Below are 18553 nucleotides of genomic sequence, written 5' to 3' on the forward strand. Positions count from 1 at the left end.
CTGCCAGAGATTCCTGCATCCACAATTTCCCTGCAGCTTTTTTTTTGCAATGCAGTAATAACACAATTATCCAGAAAAAGCACACACTGAATTTTCTGAATTTTGTCCTTGTTAGAAAGTGTATGTACAGAAGCACATATGCATGCCGCTATGAATATTTGTTCTCCGAGTCATTTAGTAGCAGTTCCAGAAAGTGGTGTTGCCACCTAGTGATGAAATACAAAAGAGCAGCTTGTCATCCAGTGTTGTAGGAAAGATGTTGATGGAGCATGAAATTGTAAAACAAACGGAAGGATCAGTGAGCTTTATCTTATTTGGAGCAAAATAATCTTTATCCTCAGCAGGAGGCCCAAAGCAGAGCTTTTCTTTGAAGCAATGAATCGAGAACACTGATCTTAGCAATAAGACCTTGGTGTTTATAAAGGATCTACGCAGTCAGTTGCCAGTTCAGCTGATAGACCTCGCTGGAAGTCATGCAGTCCAAACCAACAGTAAGTAATAACACCTGTCAGCATAGTGCAATATGCCACAAACTACAATCTTTGTTGGTTTCAAGAACATTCAAATTGGAAGGATTTATTTTGGGACTGTTTCACTGGACCATATTCATTTCAGCTGATCATATCTAATAAACTGGCAACTGTGTGCACCGTCAATCTGTTTATTTTAGCTTTGAAAGTTATTCAACTCATGCTTCAGTTTTTGAAGTAGATTATTACTTTATTGATAATAGTTATCTCATACAGTATAAGTGCCCACCCACAAACACAATGAAACCATTTTTTCATATCAGCCTTTAAGAGCACTTGCCAGGTTAAGACTTAAAGACAACAGTGTAACCTTGTGATATTATCTAGCTTTGGCAGCAATTACTTGAGGTACCCCTGATCTGATAATATAGAAGTACACTTAACATGATGTGAATGTTAAGGACATAACAGTATGTACAAGGCAACTTGACATTTAAGTTACAGTATGATAAAGAAAGTTAAGCAGTTAAACAAACATTGCACATTTTGGCTGACGACTGAAAGGCTGTAACATAGTCAAAATCTGAAAAATAAATACAATGTCGAGGTCAATGTATGCTCATATTTGCATATATTCAGTATTTCCTACGCCAACATGTGGTTGGTGACATACAGTATCTGCTTTTTCCATTTCATAACAATTTGTAAGGATATGGATTTTAAAGTGTATAACCTCCAGCATTTATTATCTAATAAGTGTGGTGTGATAATGGAATTTTATCAAAAGTAAACAAAAGTAAATGAGTCTCTTACAAGTCATTATTATGTGTGAAACACACAGGTGTGGATAAAAAGGTGTTTGTTCAGTTTACCGGGTCAGTAGGCCGTGTGAACCAGAAAAAAAGACCTGACGCTATGGAAATGGACATGCATGGACATCGTCTCACATCCTGCACACCTGCCCTGGGTGCAGACACCTGTTTAAACTCAGGCCACTGATAACTGTGTGGTTGTTCAGAGGTCTGCGGTGAGCTGTCCTTTACTCTGAATGATCCTCATGACAGACTGAACCACCTCTGACGTGGTGCCCTGACCCCCGATATCAGCTGTCTGCAACTGCAAGACAAAAAAAAAAAAGTTAAAATCACCATTTTAACATTGTGAAATTAGTCTCCTGCCACATACTGAATTTACGTACTAATCAGTCTTCCACTAAGGAAGATAAAATATCACATATTTTTTCTCAAAAGAGCGAGCTAAAGCAGCAACCAGTCTGCAGCTGTAGATGATAGGCAGATCAGGTTTAGAAATGAACTCAAGGACTGTAATTAATGCCGATGTACACAGTGTGAGATCAGATACCGTACAGTGTAGAACTTCATAAGAGCTTAGTGGCAGTGAAACGACACAATGCTGCTTTGTGTGACTGTATTGTGATGCCCTCTAGGAAGCATGCCAGACCTGCCACCAGGACCTCTAATCCAGTGTCTCACACTGATGACCTGGTAGCTTGACAGTAGCATGACAGGTGAGGGGAAAGGCCTATCAGTGATCAAAGACTCACCCTGTTTTCATTCATTGTGGTGAGGACTGCATTCCGGATCGAACTTGCATGATCGTAAAGCCTGGACAAATACAGGAGAATTATTTATAATGTAAGTATACCACAGTCACAACATTACATCTCATCTTAAACTACAGGGAAGTATGGAATTATCTATTCTATCTGGGAAAACTTACTTAAGATGGTCCAGCATCATGCAGCCAGCGAGCAGCATGGCAGTGGGGTTAGCAATGTTCCTGTCCGCAATGCTTTTTCCTGTGTTCCTTGTGGCCTGAGATTGAAAAAAAGAAACAAAATTACAATGTGTCAGATGGATACAAATAAAGCATTTTTCAACCTTCAAAAATCAGATGGAACAGTGTTTCACCAAAAGGCTATTTTCCAAACACTCACTGTTTCAAAAACAGCATAGTCTCGGCCATAATTGGCTCCAGGAACAAGGCCAGGCCCTCCCACCAGGCCAGCGCACACATTGCTAACCACGTTCCCGTACAGATTCGGCATCACCATCACATCAAACTGCTGAGGTTTGGACACCAGCTACAAACACAAACAAACAGTGGCAGGTAAATCATTCAGGTCGAGGAACATTTACAAAGCATTAGAACGTCAGCAATTCTCACCTGCATTGTGGTGTTGTCCACAATCATGCTGTCAAAGGTGATGTCTGGGTAACCAGAGGCCACTTCTCTGCAACACTGCAGAAACAAGCCATCACCAAGCTTCCTGTGGAAACAGAAATGCCACACTCAACATTTCTAGCACACAGAAACTCACTGCGTTATGTAAGACAGAAGGCCAAACTGCTATGACAGGATACATTTGCCTCACAGGAACTTACATGATGTTAGCCTTGTGCACGGCAGTGACTCTGCGGCGACCTTTCTCCCTGGCCAGTCGGAAGGCATAGTCAGCAATCCGGAGGGAATTGTTCCTGGTGATGATCTTCAGACTCTCCACTACTCCTGACACACTCTGAAACACGACAGTGGGGAGAATGACAAATAAATAACTAAAGTTCAACTACTGAGTAATACAAGAGTCTAGAAAGCCCAAAAAGAATGTAATAATAATTGATCAGATTTCGACAGCAAAGACACTTTACATTGTCAATTATTCATTCATTCCAGTGGTGGTAGCTACGATTGAAGCCACAGACTGACAGAGGCGTGGCTGCCATTCTGCGCCTACGGCCCCTCCAACCACCACCTCAAACAATCCATTCATACATATTCACACCAGGCAAGGTGGGTGAAGTGTGTTGCCCAAGGACACAACGACCATGACACAGGTTACAGGGCAGAATCGAACCGCCGACCTTCCGATCATTGACCGACTCGCTCTACCACCTGAGCCACAATGTTTATTTGGTCCTGATAGATGCAGTATACTTAGATGATTGCACAACAATTATCCAATGCAATGCATCACAGCGTTTAAGGCAGTTGATCATTTCCAATGTCCGTTCAATTTACACTGGATTAGATTCAACTTTATTGGCATGCATCAAATGTAAAAGCGCAAATGGTAAAAAGTAGTGCAAAGTAGTGTGAGGATTTCTTACATGTACACATATATAGACAGAATACAGCAAAGTCTATAGACTTTATGTTCTAGTCTGTTCAATAAGGTCAGCATTAATCAGCTGTGTCAGATTACCACAATAGGCTCTGCACACTCATTTTGCATTTGGCAAATGAATTTTGCATAGATGATAGTGTATGGTACTCAACTCCCACTTTATGATAGAACTAAAAGGGGCAGAAAAAGGTCTTTAAAGGAGGGAGCACGATCATGTATTACAGCAGATGGCAGAATTGATTGTTTTTCCTGTACTGTCTGACCTCGTGCTCCAGGCTGCTGTACTCTCCCTCTGTGTTCTCCCTGATGATCATGATGTCAATGTTCTTGTGACGAGTCTGGACTCCGGGGAGGGACTGACAGTGCATCACATTGGCGTACAGGTCTAAGCTTGTGCTGTTGATGCACACATGGAAGACGAGGACAGAAAAACAAAAGGTCACACAGACATAAAGGACCAATTTATGGAAGAAATGTGAGGCATCTGAGAAAAGAGGACTTTCATCAAGGGAACTGAATACTTCGTATAACCTTACCGCAAGAGATTATTCCTGGATTTGACAGATGGCGCCATGGTATGTTTGGTTTCTATGTTACCTATCAGGAGAGTTGAGCAATTTCACAGTTAAATTATAGTATCATGATCTTATTGTAAACCACATGCTACTCACAGATGTGTGCCCCATTCCATATTTTCACGCTGTTTGTGACACACACACACAAAAAAAGGAATACCTTTGAGGGCAACTCCATTACGGCGGATGGCAGTGATGGCATTATTGATGTCATCCTCCGTCTCCAAAGCAGAGTTGACGTGCACCACCTCAAAGTCCACTGGCACACAACTGAACCTGCAGCATGTTTGCAAACCACACAATGGAGGCAGTCGTCACCTGTGTGTAGCGGATAACTTTTTAACCAGATTTACTTAAAAGTCTCACAAACCTGAAAACCTCTCTGACATGATTCAGAAGCTCTGGACCGATTCCATCTCCAGGTATGAGGGTCACAGTGTGTCTGCCTCCATACTTTGCAGGAGGGGGCTGTAATATTTACATTCAACATCTTAATGAGCTTCAGTGAGCATAAGAAACAAAACTAGTGATTTTGCAACTTTTAATCCTAAAACCAGAATCCACTTATTTACATATTTGCATCACTGCGGTTATGCTACAAGTTTTAGATTGATTTCTAAAACACCACTTTTAAAATTAAATATCTGGACAATGTAAAAGTCACCTTGTGCAGACTTGAAATCCCCTGAAGCCATCTATCACAATACATATTTAGTTTTTATTTTTGTCAGCTGCCGTCTGCCTGCACAGCTACAAGCAGGGATCTTATACCGTATGCTGAGACACCCCAAATCTAATCATGCTGAGAGAAGTTACTGTACTCACAATCGAAGGGCAGATGATATACAAACATGGACACAGACATTACTGTTTGTATGTAACTAGTCGTGAAATGCTTACTTAATGACAAAAAATAATGTGGAGCAATGTTCACTAAGGTGGACTGACCGTGTCAAGCAATTTTCAAATATATAAAAGTTGTCATGCTGTCATGGAATGAAACAAGAATACTCATAGGAAATGTAGTAAATATTGAAAATGCACACAATTTATAATTCATGGCCTAAAAATAAAATGAATAACCACCACTACAGGTCCAAAGCAACAAAGAAGTAAGTGCGCGAGGGGAAGGTTAAACAATTAAGAGTATAATTTAGGGCTAAGCACTTTATTAATAGAGTTATAATATAATTTAGAATGATTAATATTGTGAGTCAAGAACAACTTTGTTAATTGTGCATTAGATGTTAATTCTAGCAGAAAACGACAGACCCGGTTTGAGACCCCATGCAATCCATCTGACATGCTGACTTTCAATGACTCAAGTGATTCTGTGACGTATACAAGTGGTCTTCTTTTTCTTATACGTCCACTTAATCTGCATCACAACTCTAGTTAAGAAAATATTCTTTCTTGTACGTGAAGTGATGCATTGCAATCCAGCAGAGTGTCAGCAGTCAGATACTTACAATGTTTTCTCCCTGTTGATGAAGATGGACAGCAAGGGAAGCAGAAGGACAAGAGTCAGTTTGACAGCTGCATAGAAGGACACGATAAATCCAAACAGTGTCAAACCCAGAGGTGTTTCAGCCTCTACTCGCCCAAGAGAGTGAAAACACACACATACAGCACTCGCACTTTGCAATGAAAAAGACACACAGACAACCAAACCGCTTCCAAAGATTAATCCAAAGCCATACAGCCTGGAAATAAGGAGTTTAATGAGTAGCCGTGATTTTATGTCATAAAGGCACCATATGCTGATAATACTGTACTCATTCTGTAGCAAAAGTGATAAACTGACAAAATCACATGTACTCATTCTGACGAGATTGAGACCCACACTGATTCACTCACAGTCAGCAGCGTCTTGTTCCTGTGACTGGTCAGAGTTGTTCCAAATACCTGCAAAACAGAACAAATAGAGCCTGTTAGTAACCACTGGGTCTAAACATTTAATGCGACCAGCTCGCAGATGTGGAGGAAGCCTGTTAGCTTGCTAATTCAGCTGTATGATCTTAACCGTGTGACCTTGTGATGAAATAAAATAACGGAGATCAGTCAGTTTGGAGTCACACAGCAACACATATAACCGGCAGAAGAAAAGCAACGTGTCTTATCTTACTTTAACCGTATTTCCGAGGCGTCCACCCCAGAAAGGATTAATGATTTTGGACGCGGAGAGAACAGCACTGTGGGCAGCCATCTTGAGAATGAGGCAGGAGGCGCGTGCACGAGAAGGAAGGGTTGTGCTCGCGCAAATAGCTATTTACTGTTTTGTAGTGTATAGATATTTATGTATATATTTATTTAGAATTTTGTGACTATTTAATATGAAACATTAGAATCCATTTTTTATATATAATACAGTTATTACATCATGTATATATTCATATATATTTCCCAACCCACAACCATGGGTCTGTCTCAGGATGGATGTTGAGCAACCGCATTCTACTTTTTTTTGCTTGTTTTATATAAATTTTACGTAATTTCCCCCCAAAACGAGTTAATGCTATCGCCCATTTTTTGAAAAGAATAAAATAAAAGTAAATTAAAATAAAGAACACGATGTTCCCTGTTGTTACTGCTAAAATTAATTTGTGTTAATGTAATTTAACTGAATAAACACAGCTTCATTGAGCAAACATACGTTTAGCGACCAGTAAGCTACTTAATAAATACAATAAAAAAACGTGGGTACATGGTTTAAATGTTTTATTTACACATTTGTTTTTCCCATTTCCATTACATCTACTGTTTAAAACACCATAGTACCCTCTGACACTAGTGAATTTTGCCCTTCTTTCTTCCTTTTAATTCACCTGTTAAATTCTTATACCACTTGTGTCAGTGTCTGACCACCAGTCGATGCACTCCTGTGGCATCTTGTGGCCCAACACTGCTCTCAGAGAGCACCACAAACTGCCACTGAAGTGCCACAGGCTGGCACTGAGGGGACATTGAAATGCCACTGAGGTGCAACAGGCCGCCACAAACGGACACTGAGGTGCCATAAACTTCCACTAAAATGCCAAGAAATGCCACTGAAATGCCACAGGCTGCCACCGATGTGCCACAGGTTGCTACAAACTGCCACTTTGGTGCCACAGCCTGTCAAAAAGGTGATACAGACTACTACAAAGTACAAATAAGGTGCCACAAACTTCCACTAAAATGCCAAGAACTGCCACTGAGGTGTCACGGGCTGTCAATGAGGTGCCACAACTTGCCCCAGATTGCCAGGACAGTATCACTGAGACGCCACAGACTACCACTGAGGTGCAACAGACCATCACACACTGGCACTGAGATGCCACAAAATTATATTGAAATGCCACAAGTTGCCACTTCGGTAGCACAAGTTGCCCCACACTGCCACTGAGGTGCCACAGACTGCCACAGACTGCCAAAAAGGTGACACAGACTACTGCGAAGTGCAACTGAGGTGCCACAAACGTCCACTAAAATGCCAAGAACTGCCACTGAGGTGTCACAACTTGGCCAAAACTGCTACTACAGTATCACTGAAATGCCACAAACTGCCACAAGTGGCTACAAATTACCCCTGTGGTGCAATAGGCAAACTACCACTGAGGTGCCAGAGACTCCCAGAAAGGTGCCACAGGCTGCCAGTGGAGCTCCACTACCTGTCAGTGCCACTAGGAGGGGCCTCTCTCGTTTAAACTTGGTCACGTGGTTCTATCTGCGCAGACTCCGTGCTCACTGGTTGGGGCTGGACCTATATTTCCGGAAGACAAATGACATAAACCTAACATAATTTTTTCCATGCTTGTCGAAAGCGCAGTAATAAAAGTTCGACTGAGCACACTGACTTCAGCCTGTCTCCTTGCCGAAAGCTTATTTTTATTAGCAGCGTTTCAATGAGGAAACAGCGCCATAAACAGTAAAAGTGCGGGGTGACAAGAGCAACAGCTCCTCATTACCGTCCGCTTCATCCCAGCAAAGGCGACGAGACAAGGCGATACTCGCCTTAAGCGTGGACCAAGTCGGTAAGATCTGTCGTTGCTTATTTTTAAGTGTAGATATAGGCAAATAAAAATGTCGTAAATGACTTAAGCATTATTGATTGTCTTTGTGGTGGTTTGGGTTCATGTCATAAGCTTAAAACGTCATCTCTGCAGTGCCATCTTGCATGGCCACTGTAAAAAAAAAAAAAAACCCCAAGAACTTTAAGTTTCTGGTAAAAAAAAAATGTCACATTGGCTGTATTGACCTCTAGCTAATTGGATAGCAAACGTCGTTGTTTTAATGGTGTTATCCCTACACTTTTCCCTCAAGAGTTGTGAAGTCTTTAAAGTTGCCTTCCTGCACTACAGTGTCTTCATTGAAACCCTAAAACACAACACTATTGTATTGGCCTTTATTTTCTTTGCCGTGCTTGTCCTTTCTATTTTCCTTCCAATAACTTCTGTCCAACAAAAAAAGGAAAACTGAATAAAGTTTATGGCAAAAAGTAAATCTTCTTATAAAAATATAACTTGGCTGAAATTCCCAGCATCCTGACGTCTCTGCTTTTTTCCCCCCTGTACAGGTCTGCCAGGCGGTGAATCATGAGGTTAACAGGTATGTGGAAATGACTCCTGTCAATGGGGAACTTGTTGTTCTTGTGGGTGACTATATGAGTTTTTCCTGACCTGCTGGTTCTCCTGACAGGCCCCCTGCGAGCTGTGGCTGTGTTGCTGTTGGTGGGACTCACCTGGCTGCTGGCGAGCGCCTTATTCGGAGGGGAAAATGCCTCAGTGCGAAATTTCTTTAGCGGTAAGACAGGTAGTGTTGCAACAGTTATTTAATTAACTGATTGACAGTTTCAGTGAAAATGTATGCTTCTAGCTTGTCACGTGTCAGAGTGTGGGGGTTTTCTCATTTTTTGTTTTGTATTGTTAAACACGCAACACTAGCAGTTGGAAAGAAAGCACCATGGGCTCCGACAAATCACCATTTTTAACGATTTCTGACAATTTAGGAACTAGACGCGGACTTTTGTAGCTAGCGACCTTACATACAAGTTATACATGTGAGTTTAATCTCGATGCATGTTTGATAGAGGCCTTGTGAAGACAATCATTAAATAAAGCGTATGAGATTAGAGTGTTTGACGGTGAAACCTGTTCATTTCTTTCAGGTACAAGCGAGGAACCAACGCCTGGTAAGTACAGCATGACTCCACTCCTTAGAGGTTAAGCTGTATCCTTATCTTAATTCTTATCACCGCTGACTGATGTATCGTGTTCTTTAGAACCTCGGCCACGAAAGTATAAATGTGGACTTTCAGCCCCCTGTCCCTCAAAGCATTTGGCTTTCCGCCTGGTGTCCGGTGCTGCCAATGTCATCGGCCCCAAAATCTGTTTGGAGGACAAGATGTGAGATTCAGCGCTTACCATTTCCTTTCTCTTCATCTATGTCCTTGTCTCCCCTGCTTTTTGTTTGTTTGTTTGTTTGCTTTGTCTGTTTGTTTGTTTTTTTCACTCTGTTCTGTTTTTTTTCCCCTCTGTGCTGTCAGGCCTCCAAGTCTGTCTTGGGAGTTGAATGCAAGTATTGTTTCAGTCTGTTGGCCCCTCATCTCTTCAGTTTTGTCTGTAGTCTTGACCCCTCTTGTATGTGTTGTGTTTAGTGTCAGGTGATGTCATTTAGTGTGTACTTTAATGTGCATGTGTAAAGCTTGAGATGTATTTCTACCAGGTTGCTGAGCAGTGTGAAGAACAATGTTGGCAGGGGACTAAACATAGCTTTAGTAAATGGTAAGAGTGTCGTCCTTCAACTATTGACAGACTGTGTTTTATTAAATTTCCAACTTCTAATCATGGTATTTTAACATCTATCTGATGTTTTGTTGCTCCAGGGGTGACAGGCGAGCTCTTGGAGACAAAAACCTTTGATATGTGGGCAGGAGGTAATAAGAACCAGACATTAATGTTTAGTATGAATTTCACATCTGGTGGTAGATATGGCTTGGCAATAACAACTCATAAGCCACAATTCGTAGCTCATTTAATGTACATTTTCAGATGTTTCTGACCTGTTGAAGTTTCTACGGCCGCTTCATGAGGGAACCCTAGTGTTTGTGGCCTCTTTTGATGATGCAGCTACAAAGTAAGAATCCAGGATTCGTTCCAGTTCAGCACTCCTCATGTTATACGTGCACACAAAGCAATTTATCAGATAGGTTTTCAGCTAAACCTAAGGATATTTTATGGTATAAATCTTGTTATTGTGTCACAGAAAAAATTGAAAAATGTATTTTAAGAGGATAAACAGCAGCAGAGCTAATATGCAGCCAAAACTGTAAACTCCACTTTTACAAGAATCAGCAAGTAAATGGATTATATTCGATTGCATTTTATTGTTATTGAGGCGCGGCTCAGTCAGTTTAAACTTGCCGTTTTATGTTTTTAATGTACATTTCTTTACATTCAACAAGTATGCAACACTGTCGTTTCCCTAACTTGCAAAAGTTTATTAAATTGTAAAAGTGCACATTGTAGGCTAGATTATAAACACATTTACCACTTTATAAATCTGTCGATCAGCTTGTTGTTATTGTTTTGGTGGCAGGATGAACGATGAATCCCGACGACTGTTTGAGGAGCTCGGGAGCACAGCAGTGAAGGAGCTAGCCTTCAGAGACAGCTGGGTGTTTGTTGGAGCCAAGGGTATTGAAAATAAGAGCCCCTTTGAGCAGGTACGTCACTAACATTAATAATTCTGATCAGAGGCCGAGTATCGAAATGCTGTGTGTCTTTTGATGGACTTACCAGACGGTGTGATTGAGATTTGATGTTTTCAGTGGCGTTATGAAATGCATTTATTCTTTCAGTTATTTAATTTTCAGTTTATTCTGGTCCTGCATAGCCAGATATATTTCCACAGCGCTGGCGAATAGTTTGGCTGCACCTCATTGTCATACAGCTATAGGGGGAAAAATGCTCTGGTTTGTTTGTGTTTCCTTAAACCAAATCACTGTGTTGGGCAGTGCTAGGCCCAGGATGTGGCAGTGATACCCCTGCAATATAGTGACGAGGAAATTGTTTGGGTGGAACATGTGCATAAGTACAGGAAGAGAAAGCCTGTGATACATATAGAGGAAATGGCGGACTTATAACCAAGGTTTACATCTGGTTTGTCAGTCCAAGTTTATACACATTATACACATAAAGGCACATAACACAGATACCGGAGCCTGACAGCAACTTGCTATACAAACATTCGTACCAACCGATGAAAAGAGACAAGCAAAGAACACAAACATGAATCATCATCCTCTATTGGACACAATAACAATAAAATGTTAATGGACGGATGGACTTCACCCTTTGCTGATGATTTGGATCCCAAATTTGCAAAACCCTTTAATATGATTTCCGCATATTCCTCTCTAATAGAATCCATGACGAGGCTCCAGACAGAGAAAACCCATTTGTGTCTCCTTGGCGAACATATGTGAGCCTTTCAAATGGGGGGAGTTGTAGAATAATGTTAAATCAATTTGAAACAGATGGTTTAATACCCTGAAGCCAACAATACAATGTAGGGGATTAAGTTCAGCAGGAGAACGAATTATGGATAATATTTGATTAGGAATTTAAACCTGAAATGTCCAGACAGATCCACAATAAATGCCCACAGTTGCCAACATGTTGGCTTACACTTTACACATATACTAGAACAGTCACTGTCATATTGTCTTAATTATTATTTTATTTTATGACAACTTTATTTCCTTGTATTTGTTTAATATTGTTATATTATTTAATATGATTGTTTACTATTGTTGATCACTAATTAACAGTAGTAGTTTAAAGGGTCCATTCCCATGATTGCCTAATGCCGAGAGCACTGATATTACTTAAAGAAAAACATTTATGGTAAATGAAGCTCATTTTTTCCTTTTTAGCAGAAAGGCTTGAGGAATAAGTGCATGAAGCAGCACTGGTCTGTGACCTTCCATATATGTGGGTTTAAGAAAAAAATGTAAAAATCTGACACGGTGTGTTTTACACTGTATTCTTGCTGAAGTCGTTTTTTGTTTTTTTTTAATGCTATGTTCATAAAGGCTTTTTTATCAGCTGGATTCCAAATGTGTTCTGCTCTTTAAAACTAGGACCAACACAAGACAGAATAAAGTTAGAATTATCAACAGATGCTGCATAAAAAAGCTCTTTGGATGGAAAATGCTCTTCTTGCACTACTTCATGAACCAAGGATATTACTCAAAAACAAGTTGCTACAAACACCTGGTAATTGTTGCTGATTTAATCACCATCATGGTCAGGTTTTCAACCGTATTGACCAATTACAATACTGAAAGTCTGGTATTGCAGGTGCTACATTTACTGCTGGCAGTTTGAGTTTCGCCAGTCTCATTTCAGGATATCCATTACTCCAAATAGACTTAGACATGATTTTATGCAAATCTTTCAAATTGCTCCCTGTTATGGTGTTTGGTATCATTTGTATGTGATGCAAAATCTAGGGAGTGTATTATTTTGATAACAGCTATCCATTGCAGCTGGGAAATTGGAAGTGCCAACCTTCTTTGTGAATTTAGTTTAACATGTTTATGCATAGGAGACAAATCCATCTTAACCAAATATTCCAGTCAGTAGGAAATATGGATCTCCGAGTATTTATAGCCATTGTAGTATGAATTAAATTGCGATGTTACGCTGTTATTTGGGTCTTCGCTACCTCCCAGTGGTACAGCGGTGGATTTGCCCACACTGATTGTATAGCCAGAAAAAAGACGAGCACAGCTGGAATTAATTGCAGAGAAATAACAGTATCATCTGCATATGAAACATAAGAACTGCTTATTTTTCCTTCCAGTAATGCCATTAAGTTGTGGGTGTATTCAACCTCAGCCAAAAAAAAAACAAGAGAGGGGACAGTGGACAGCTTTGACCGGTGCCACATATAGGTTTAAACCAGGATAACGCAAGATGCTTAGCTGTAGCATTTGTTTGTGGTGTGATATGCAGTAATTTCACCCAACTTGTAAATCTGTTGCCCAAAGAGACATGATGCAAAACACTCAGCAGTAAAACACTCCCAATAACCGCCCTACATTAGCACATTTCAAACTAATTAGCGCTTCACTATTTAGGTGACTGTAGCCGTCTGTGTTGATTCAGGAAAGAATATTCCTCATTTTACTCAAACATTAGAGTGAGAGTGTCTTTAAATACTTTGTGTAGCTCTGTAAGAAAGCCATAAGGACCCAGTAGCCTTCCCACATTCATTATTATCAATAGCTTCTTTTATGTCTGCAAATGTCCTTGATTCATTCAGAACCTCTTAACGTTGCTCATTTGTTGGTGGTAGATCTAAGCATTGTCACTGTAATGTATTTCTGATGTGTATTGGAATTTGTAATTGGTAAAATATGGGATTATTTCCTTCCAAGAGAAACATTTTCCATATGAGGTCTTTGAGATACGCAACTGAATTGTAGCAGTTAGAGTCACTTTAAAAGCTTTGAGAGTAAATCACCCGGTTTATTTCCATGTTCACGTAACCTCTGTTTCGAAAATAATGATTTTTCTGCTTCTTGGGACAATTTTCTTTTGCTGGCTATTGTTTATGGATCTGCTCACAATTTAGTTATTCTGCCTCCAGGTTTTCCTGTTCATATATCATTTTCTTCTTACCAGTTCTAAATGAAATAATAAGCCCCCCTTCAGAGACGCTTTGGTAGTTTTTTTGGAAGCATGAGATTTCATTTATATTGATATCTAATATAATAAAGACAAGATAAACCAATACTGCAAGCGAATGCAATATACATAGTCGTGTATAAATAATGTATCATGGTATTGTTGTTTAAATATTCATTCCACCCCAAAATTTGCACGATATTATAAATGGTGTAGCTTGTATTTGGTGACTGAGCCAATGTTACACCGTGAAGTGAAAATGATGTCTACCAGCTGGCACCGGTTGTTAGTTTGCAAATGACTCATAATAAGCCTAAATGTCTTAAAAAGGTCAAATACGTGGATTCTCTTTAAGCAGCTGAAGCCCTTTTTAGATATTAGATATGTAACATTCCTGGCTTCAGCAATGTTATTCATTAGGCATTCTGTCATTCAGACATAGGTCTTTTTTTACAATAAAAATGATGCACTAATAAATCTAAAACTAAATCTAAATCTGCTTTGTAACAAATGATCTACCTGTAGCTTTTAAACTGTGGTTGTGTGTGACAGCTCACCTGTCTCAAGTGAAGAAATGTACACATTGTGACATGCTGCTAGATCCTGACTAATCCTTTCTCCAAGCTGGGGGTAATTTATACTTATAAATTATGAACAAAGTTATTTATAAGATATTGCAGTCAGCAATAGATCTGAAATTGTAGAGTAGAATTGATGAGAAAGGCACGTTAACTGTGTCTTTTGTGCTCTCTGTGAGGCATTTTGACCAGTATTGTAGTTTCACACAACTTGAAGTGCATAGCTTGAGCATTCCTATCTGGTAATGCACCTGCATGCTGTTCATACTTGTGCCGTATGAGAGTTATGCTGAAATGTAATAAAGTCGACTTCATAAGAGTGCCATTTTACGGAAAAGTCACCAAGAGTGCTCATTTAGACACGAAGCCGACACGTTCAGATGCCGTCCGATTACCAGAGAGAAGAGAATGTCTGAAAGGGGATTTATAGACAACTTGTACGGCTCACTTTACAAACCCGATCAACACTGTAAACTTTTTTTTTTTTTTCCCTGTTTGGCAACATTCCATGATAGTACAGTTAAAAGGGGCTGTTCTGAAAACTTCTACAGTCATAGAAGTGCTTATAGAAAAGTGGGATATTGGCAATCTGAAAACTCCAAATATGCTTTGGAAAACATTTTTGCTGAGTCTAAAACGAATCCACAGTGACTATTAACTGCTGAATCACATATGGCTTTAAAAATCTTTTTGGTCTGCAGTCAGTGAATGATCAGCTGCTATGCTATGAGAACCGGATCCCAGTCTGCTTTGTTGACATCAGCGCTGTTTGCCTGTGGTTTCTCCCATTAGCGGATGAAGAACAGTAAGAGCAGCAACAAGTACGAAGGCTGGCCCGAGTCTCTGGAGATGGATGGCTGCATTCCCCTGCGGACACCACTGGAAGCCTGATTCTGCCCGGTACTCTCTCGCATGCGTAACACCTGGAGCAACAAGCAGGGAGACAGAATGACTGTTAGAAAGCCAAGGAGCTGCTAAATGGCTGAAACCATTTAAGATCTGGGCCGCAAATAAACTTTTTTATTTTCCCTCTCATGGCGTAGACATGAGTTGAATGAGAAGATTGTCTTGACTTGATTGCTGGAACCTGTAGTAGAGGATTTGTGAATTAAGCTTTGTGAGCCATGTTTGAGCTGGAGTAACGTTGTAGAACTAAATTTTTTTTAAAAAGAAGAAAAAAAAAAAGGTCAGGTTATGGGAAACTTGAAAGTCCAAATGCTTGGTGACCAAAGTGTAAGAGGGACTGGTGAATGAATACAGCTGGAGTAGGTCTTCCAAAGCTAATATAGGAAATTGACATATTTCCTCTCTTCCAGACTGCCTGTAGGGTGTCAATATTTTGTGCTGGAGCAACAGGAATATTTAAGCGCTGCATTCTTGGAAGCAGGAAAGAGACACACTAACTGGTTTCACGTTACGGCACTGGGAAACCTAATCCACGCCAGCATAAGAAAAACTTTTGAGCTACTCTACTAGTTGGTCCGAAGCACCAGGTCTGTGGACAGATTTTATATTTATGTACTTTAATATATTTTCATTCTGTAATATATATTTGAGTGATAATGTTATTCCTAGTGTTCGCTATCATGGTTTCTTTGATGCACAGCAGTTGTTGCTTACCACATGTTTACAGATTTCTTGAGACAAAAAAATTGTCCGGGGTCATTGTCCTTTTAAAAAAATATATATTTATTTTAATACTTTAACAGAAAAAAATAAAGGATTAATGATGTGAGTTTATCAAAACACCACCAATGATTTCAATGTTGTCTCAGGCCTGCGAGCTTCTGTCCTCTGAGTGCTTTGTTTTAAAGATTCGATCTACACGTGTGGTTGTGATTTGTTTTTTTTAATGTTGAATGTATTCACTCGGCCTCTCGCAAGCGTTACATGTAGGAAATGTAAAGAACTATACACTCGTTTTGTTTTTCTGTACGGTTAGAGGCATCGTTTTATTTAGCTGTTTTTGTGTAGATTAGGTTACCCAAGTGTCTTTATTTTTATTTTTTATTTTTTACAAAACATTAAAGCCTGTGTTTGTATTGTGACAATAATGATGAATAAAAGAAATAATCCGAATATTCTTGTTGAGGTTTGTTTTTTTTTATTGTGAGTGATCCTGGCATACTTGAAGAAATTCACCAGAGGGCGACAAACGTCCAAGTCTTAATGGGGTTACTCAGTTCATCCTCCTGAAGGCATTTACTTCACTGAACATATGCTCAGGTTGGGATAGACGCTGCGGACTAAATATAGAGAATTTATGATTTGACAGTGATTTCAGTGATGGCTTGGAATAGCATTCTCGTTGAATCGTAGACCTTAACGAAATAATGACAAAAGCGTTTAATTTCATTGTTATATTGAAATGTGTCATGGTGCCTTCGAGTGCTGGGGTAAAAATCGTGAATTTGACTTTCGAGCATGTGACGTTGAAATGTTTAGGCAGAGAACACGAGCACACGGTCGGTTTCTGAGGCAGAGTAATGATGCAGTTTATCGCTAAGATTATGACTAAAAAAATGCTTTCACATTTAAGCTGTTGTTATTTTTATTATCTTTAAATTAGATTTGAGATAAGATGCACTTTGATGGAGTGATGGAAAGTAACCAAGTTTGTTCACTTAAGAGTTGTACTTTAGTCTTTCGAGATAGCTGTACTTTACCTGGGTATTTCCAGTTTATGACGTTTTGTGCTTCTACTAAGGGCTTTCTGTGGGAAAACACTGTATGACTTTGACAACTCTATCTTTCTTTTTACTTCAGATCTTAGATAGAAAATATCCTTAGCTTGGACATTACGGTACTGGATAACAACAGCTGACTACAACAACAAAATGCACATGAGTGTATCAGTAAATAATAATTTAATTTGATTAGTCTTTTCTTTTTTTGTTAGGTACTTTGCAAAAGTTTTAAGAAAAGTGGTATTTTTTAAAGTTTGTTATCTTCTTCCACCACTGGCACACACATATATACACATTCAGTACATGACTAGTATTCAGATTATACGATCATCTATCAATCAAATAAAGTCTTTGAATATTCTTTGTAGGCGTACTATTGTAACTCTGAAAAAGCTCCAACTGATCCAAAATGCTGCAGCCAGAGTTCTGACAGGAGCTATAAAGGATTTCTCCTATCCGCTGTAAAGTCAAGAATTGAATTAAAAATCCTTCTCCTACCATACACGGCCCTTTATGACCAAGCTCCATTAGACCCTAATGACCTTATTGTACCATTTTGTCAGTAGAGCACTTTACTCTCAGAGTGTCTGCTTACTTGTGGTTTTTTTGAGCTTTCAAAAGCAAAATAAGAAGCAGATCCTTCAGCTATTAGGCTTCTCTCGTGTGAAACCAGCGTCAGCTGTGGTTGTAGGACACTCTACTTTTAAGATCACGCTCAAAAATACAGAATAAAATGCACATTAATGGTTGTAAAGTTCCCCAATAGGCAAATTTGCGAATCCAACGGGTAAGCAAATCCCACAAGTTTTGTCATAATGTCACTAAAGTCGTGCCAGAAAGTACTAAGCTTCGTACATGACCAGGTGCAATGCAGAAACAACCCTGCTCTGTACCACATCCAAAACATGTGTCTGACAGCTCAGGTTTATATTTAAAAACTGTTCTTTTTGATAAAGCCGATGGTTACTGCTGGCCCAGGTCACCCTGAACTATCCTTTTTGCTGCTATAGGCCTGCACCCTGGGGAGACTCTATGATGCACTGAGCACGTCTCCTCTACTCTTCTCTCTTTCTCTTTCCATACATTTATACACCACCATTGCACATCATTAACATCACATCTTCTGTCTCCCATAGTTTGTGTTTTGTCCTCTCTGCAGGTATCGCTGTCTCTGGCCTCATTCTCATTCTCACCTTATCCCTCACCTGAGCTGCCTGAGGCAGATGACCACCCTCCCTTGGCCTGGCTCTGCTGGAGGTTTTATTCTTGTTAAAGGGGAGATATTTTTGTCCCACTGTTAGCAAAGAGGTGATTTCCATCAGTGGCCATTAAACTGTATAATTCCTCCTCCTTCTGCAGGTAAACCAGCTGAAACATCGGACACTGAACACTGATATCAACATCATGCACAACACTACTTTCTC

At 39.8% G+C, this 18553-nt stretch overlaps 2 protein-coding genes across 4 annotated transcripts; one reads left to right on the forward strand and one right to left on the reverse strand.

The window, feature by feature from the left end:
• Positions 1-699: 699 nt before the first annotated feature.
• Positions 700-6419, reverse strand: idh3g (isocitrate dehydrogenase (NAD(+)) 3 non-catalytic subunit gamma). Of its 2 annotated transcripts, XM_008290598.1 has the most exons (13): positions 6316-6419; positions 6048-6095; positions 5660-5671; positions 4561-4658; positions 4351-4466; positions 4152-4212; positions 3879-4011; positions 2876-3009; positions 2658-2760; positions 2428-2574; positions 2211-2305; positions 2035-2095; positions 700-1586 (listed from the first exon to the last, which is right to left on the reverse strand). In XM_008290598.1, exons 1-13 carry the CDS (start codon positions 6394-6396, stop codon positions 1485-1487), a joined length of 1191 nt encoding a protein of 396 aa, XP_008288820.1. In that variant the 5' UTR covers positions 6397-6419; the 3' UTR covers positions 700-1484. The 2 variants fall into 2 exon arrangements, with proteins under 2 accessions (XP_008288820.1, XP_008288821.1); XM_008290599.1 differs by lacking the exon at positions 5660-5671.
• A 1539-nt stretch (positions 6420-7958) lies between these two features.
• Positions 7959-16429, forward strand: fam3a (FAM3 metabolism regulating signaling molecule A). Of its 2 annotated transcripts, XM_008290601.1 has the most exons (11): positions 7959-8203; positions 8746-8777; positions 8868-8972; positions 9337-9360; positions 9451-9574; positions 9894-9952; positions 10054-10104; positions 10220-10304; positions 10767-10893; positions 15235-15342; positions 15759-16429. In XM_008290601.1, the coding sequence occupies exons 2-10, from the start codon at positions 8765-8767 to the stop codon at positions 15331-15333; spliced, it is 687 nt and encodes a 228-aa protein (XP_008288823.1). In that variant the 5' UTR covers positions 7959-8203; positions 8746-8764; the 3' UTR covers positions 15334-15342; positions 15759-16429. The 2 variants fall into 2 exon arrangements, with proteins under 2 accessions (XP_008288823.1, XP_008288822.1); XM_008290600.1 differs by lacking the exon at positions 15759-16429 and having other exon boundaries at positions 15235-15693.
• The last annotated feature ends 2124 nt before the right edge of the window (positions 16430-18553 follow it).

Source organism: Stegastes partitus, unplaced genomic scaffold, assembly GCF_000690725.1.
Source record: "Stegastes partitus isolate 25-593 unplaced genomic scaffold, Stegastes_partitus-1.0.2 Scaffold686, whole genome shotgun sequence".
In the NCBI taxonomy this organism is placed as follows: domain Eukaryota; kingdom Metazoa; phylum Chordata; class Actinopteri; family Pomacentridae; genus Stegastes; species Stegastes partitus.

Excerpts from the sequence above, each read along its gene's own strand:
- idh3g (XM_008290598.1), bottom strand. The coding sequence starts at position 6,396 with ATGGCTGCCCACAGTGCTGTTCTCTCCGCGTCCAAAATCATTAATCCT. Across the intron at positions 4,012-4,151 it reads TCCAGGAATAATCTCTTGCG|CACAAGCTTAGACCTGTACG; the intron begins GTAAGGTTATAC and ends GTGCATCAACAG. Across the intron at positions 2,575-2,657 it reads TGGACAACACCACAATGCAG|CTGGTGTCCAAACCTCAGCA; the intron begins GTGAGAATTGCT and ends TTGTGTTTGTAG.
- fam3a (XM_008290601.1), top strand. Across the intron at positions 8,973-9,336 it reads AGTGCGAAATTTCTTTAGCG|GTACAAGCGAGGAACCAACG; the intron begins GTAAGACAGGTA and ends CATTTCTTTCAG. Across the intron at positions 10,305-10,766 it reads TTTGATGATGCAGCTACAAA|GATGAACGATGAATCCCGAC; the intron begins GTAAGAATCCAG and ends TTTTGGTGGCAG.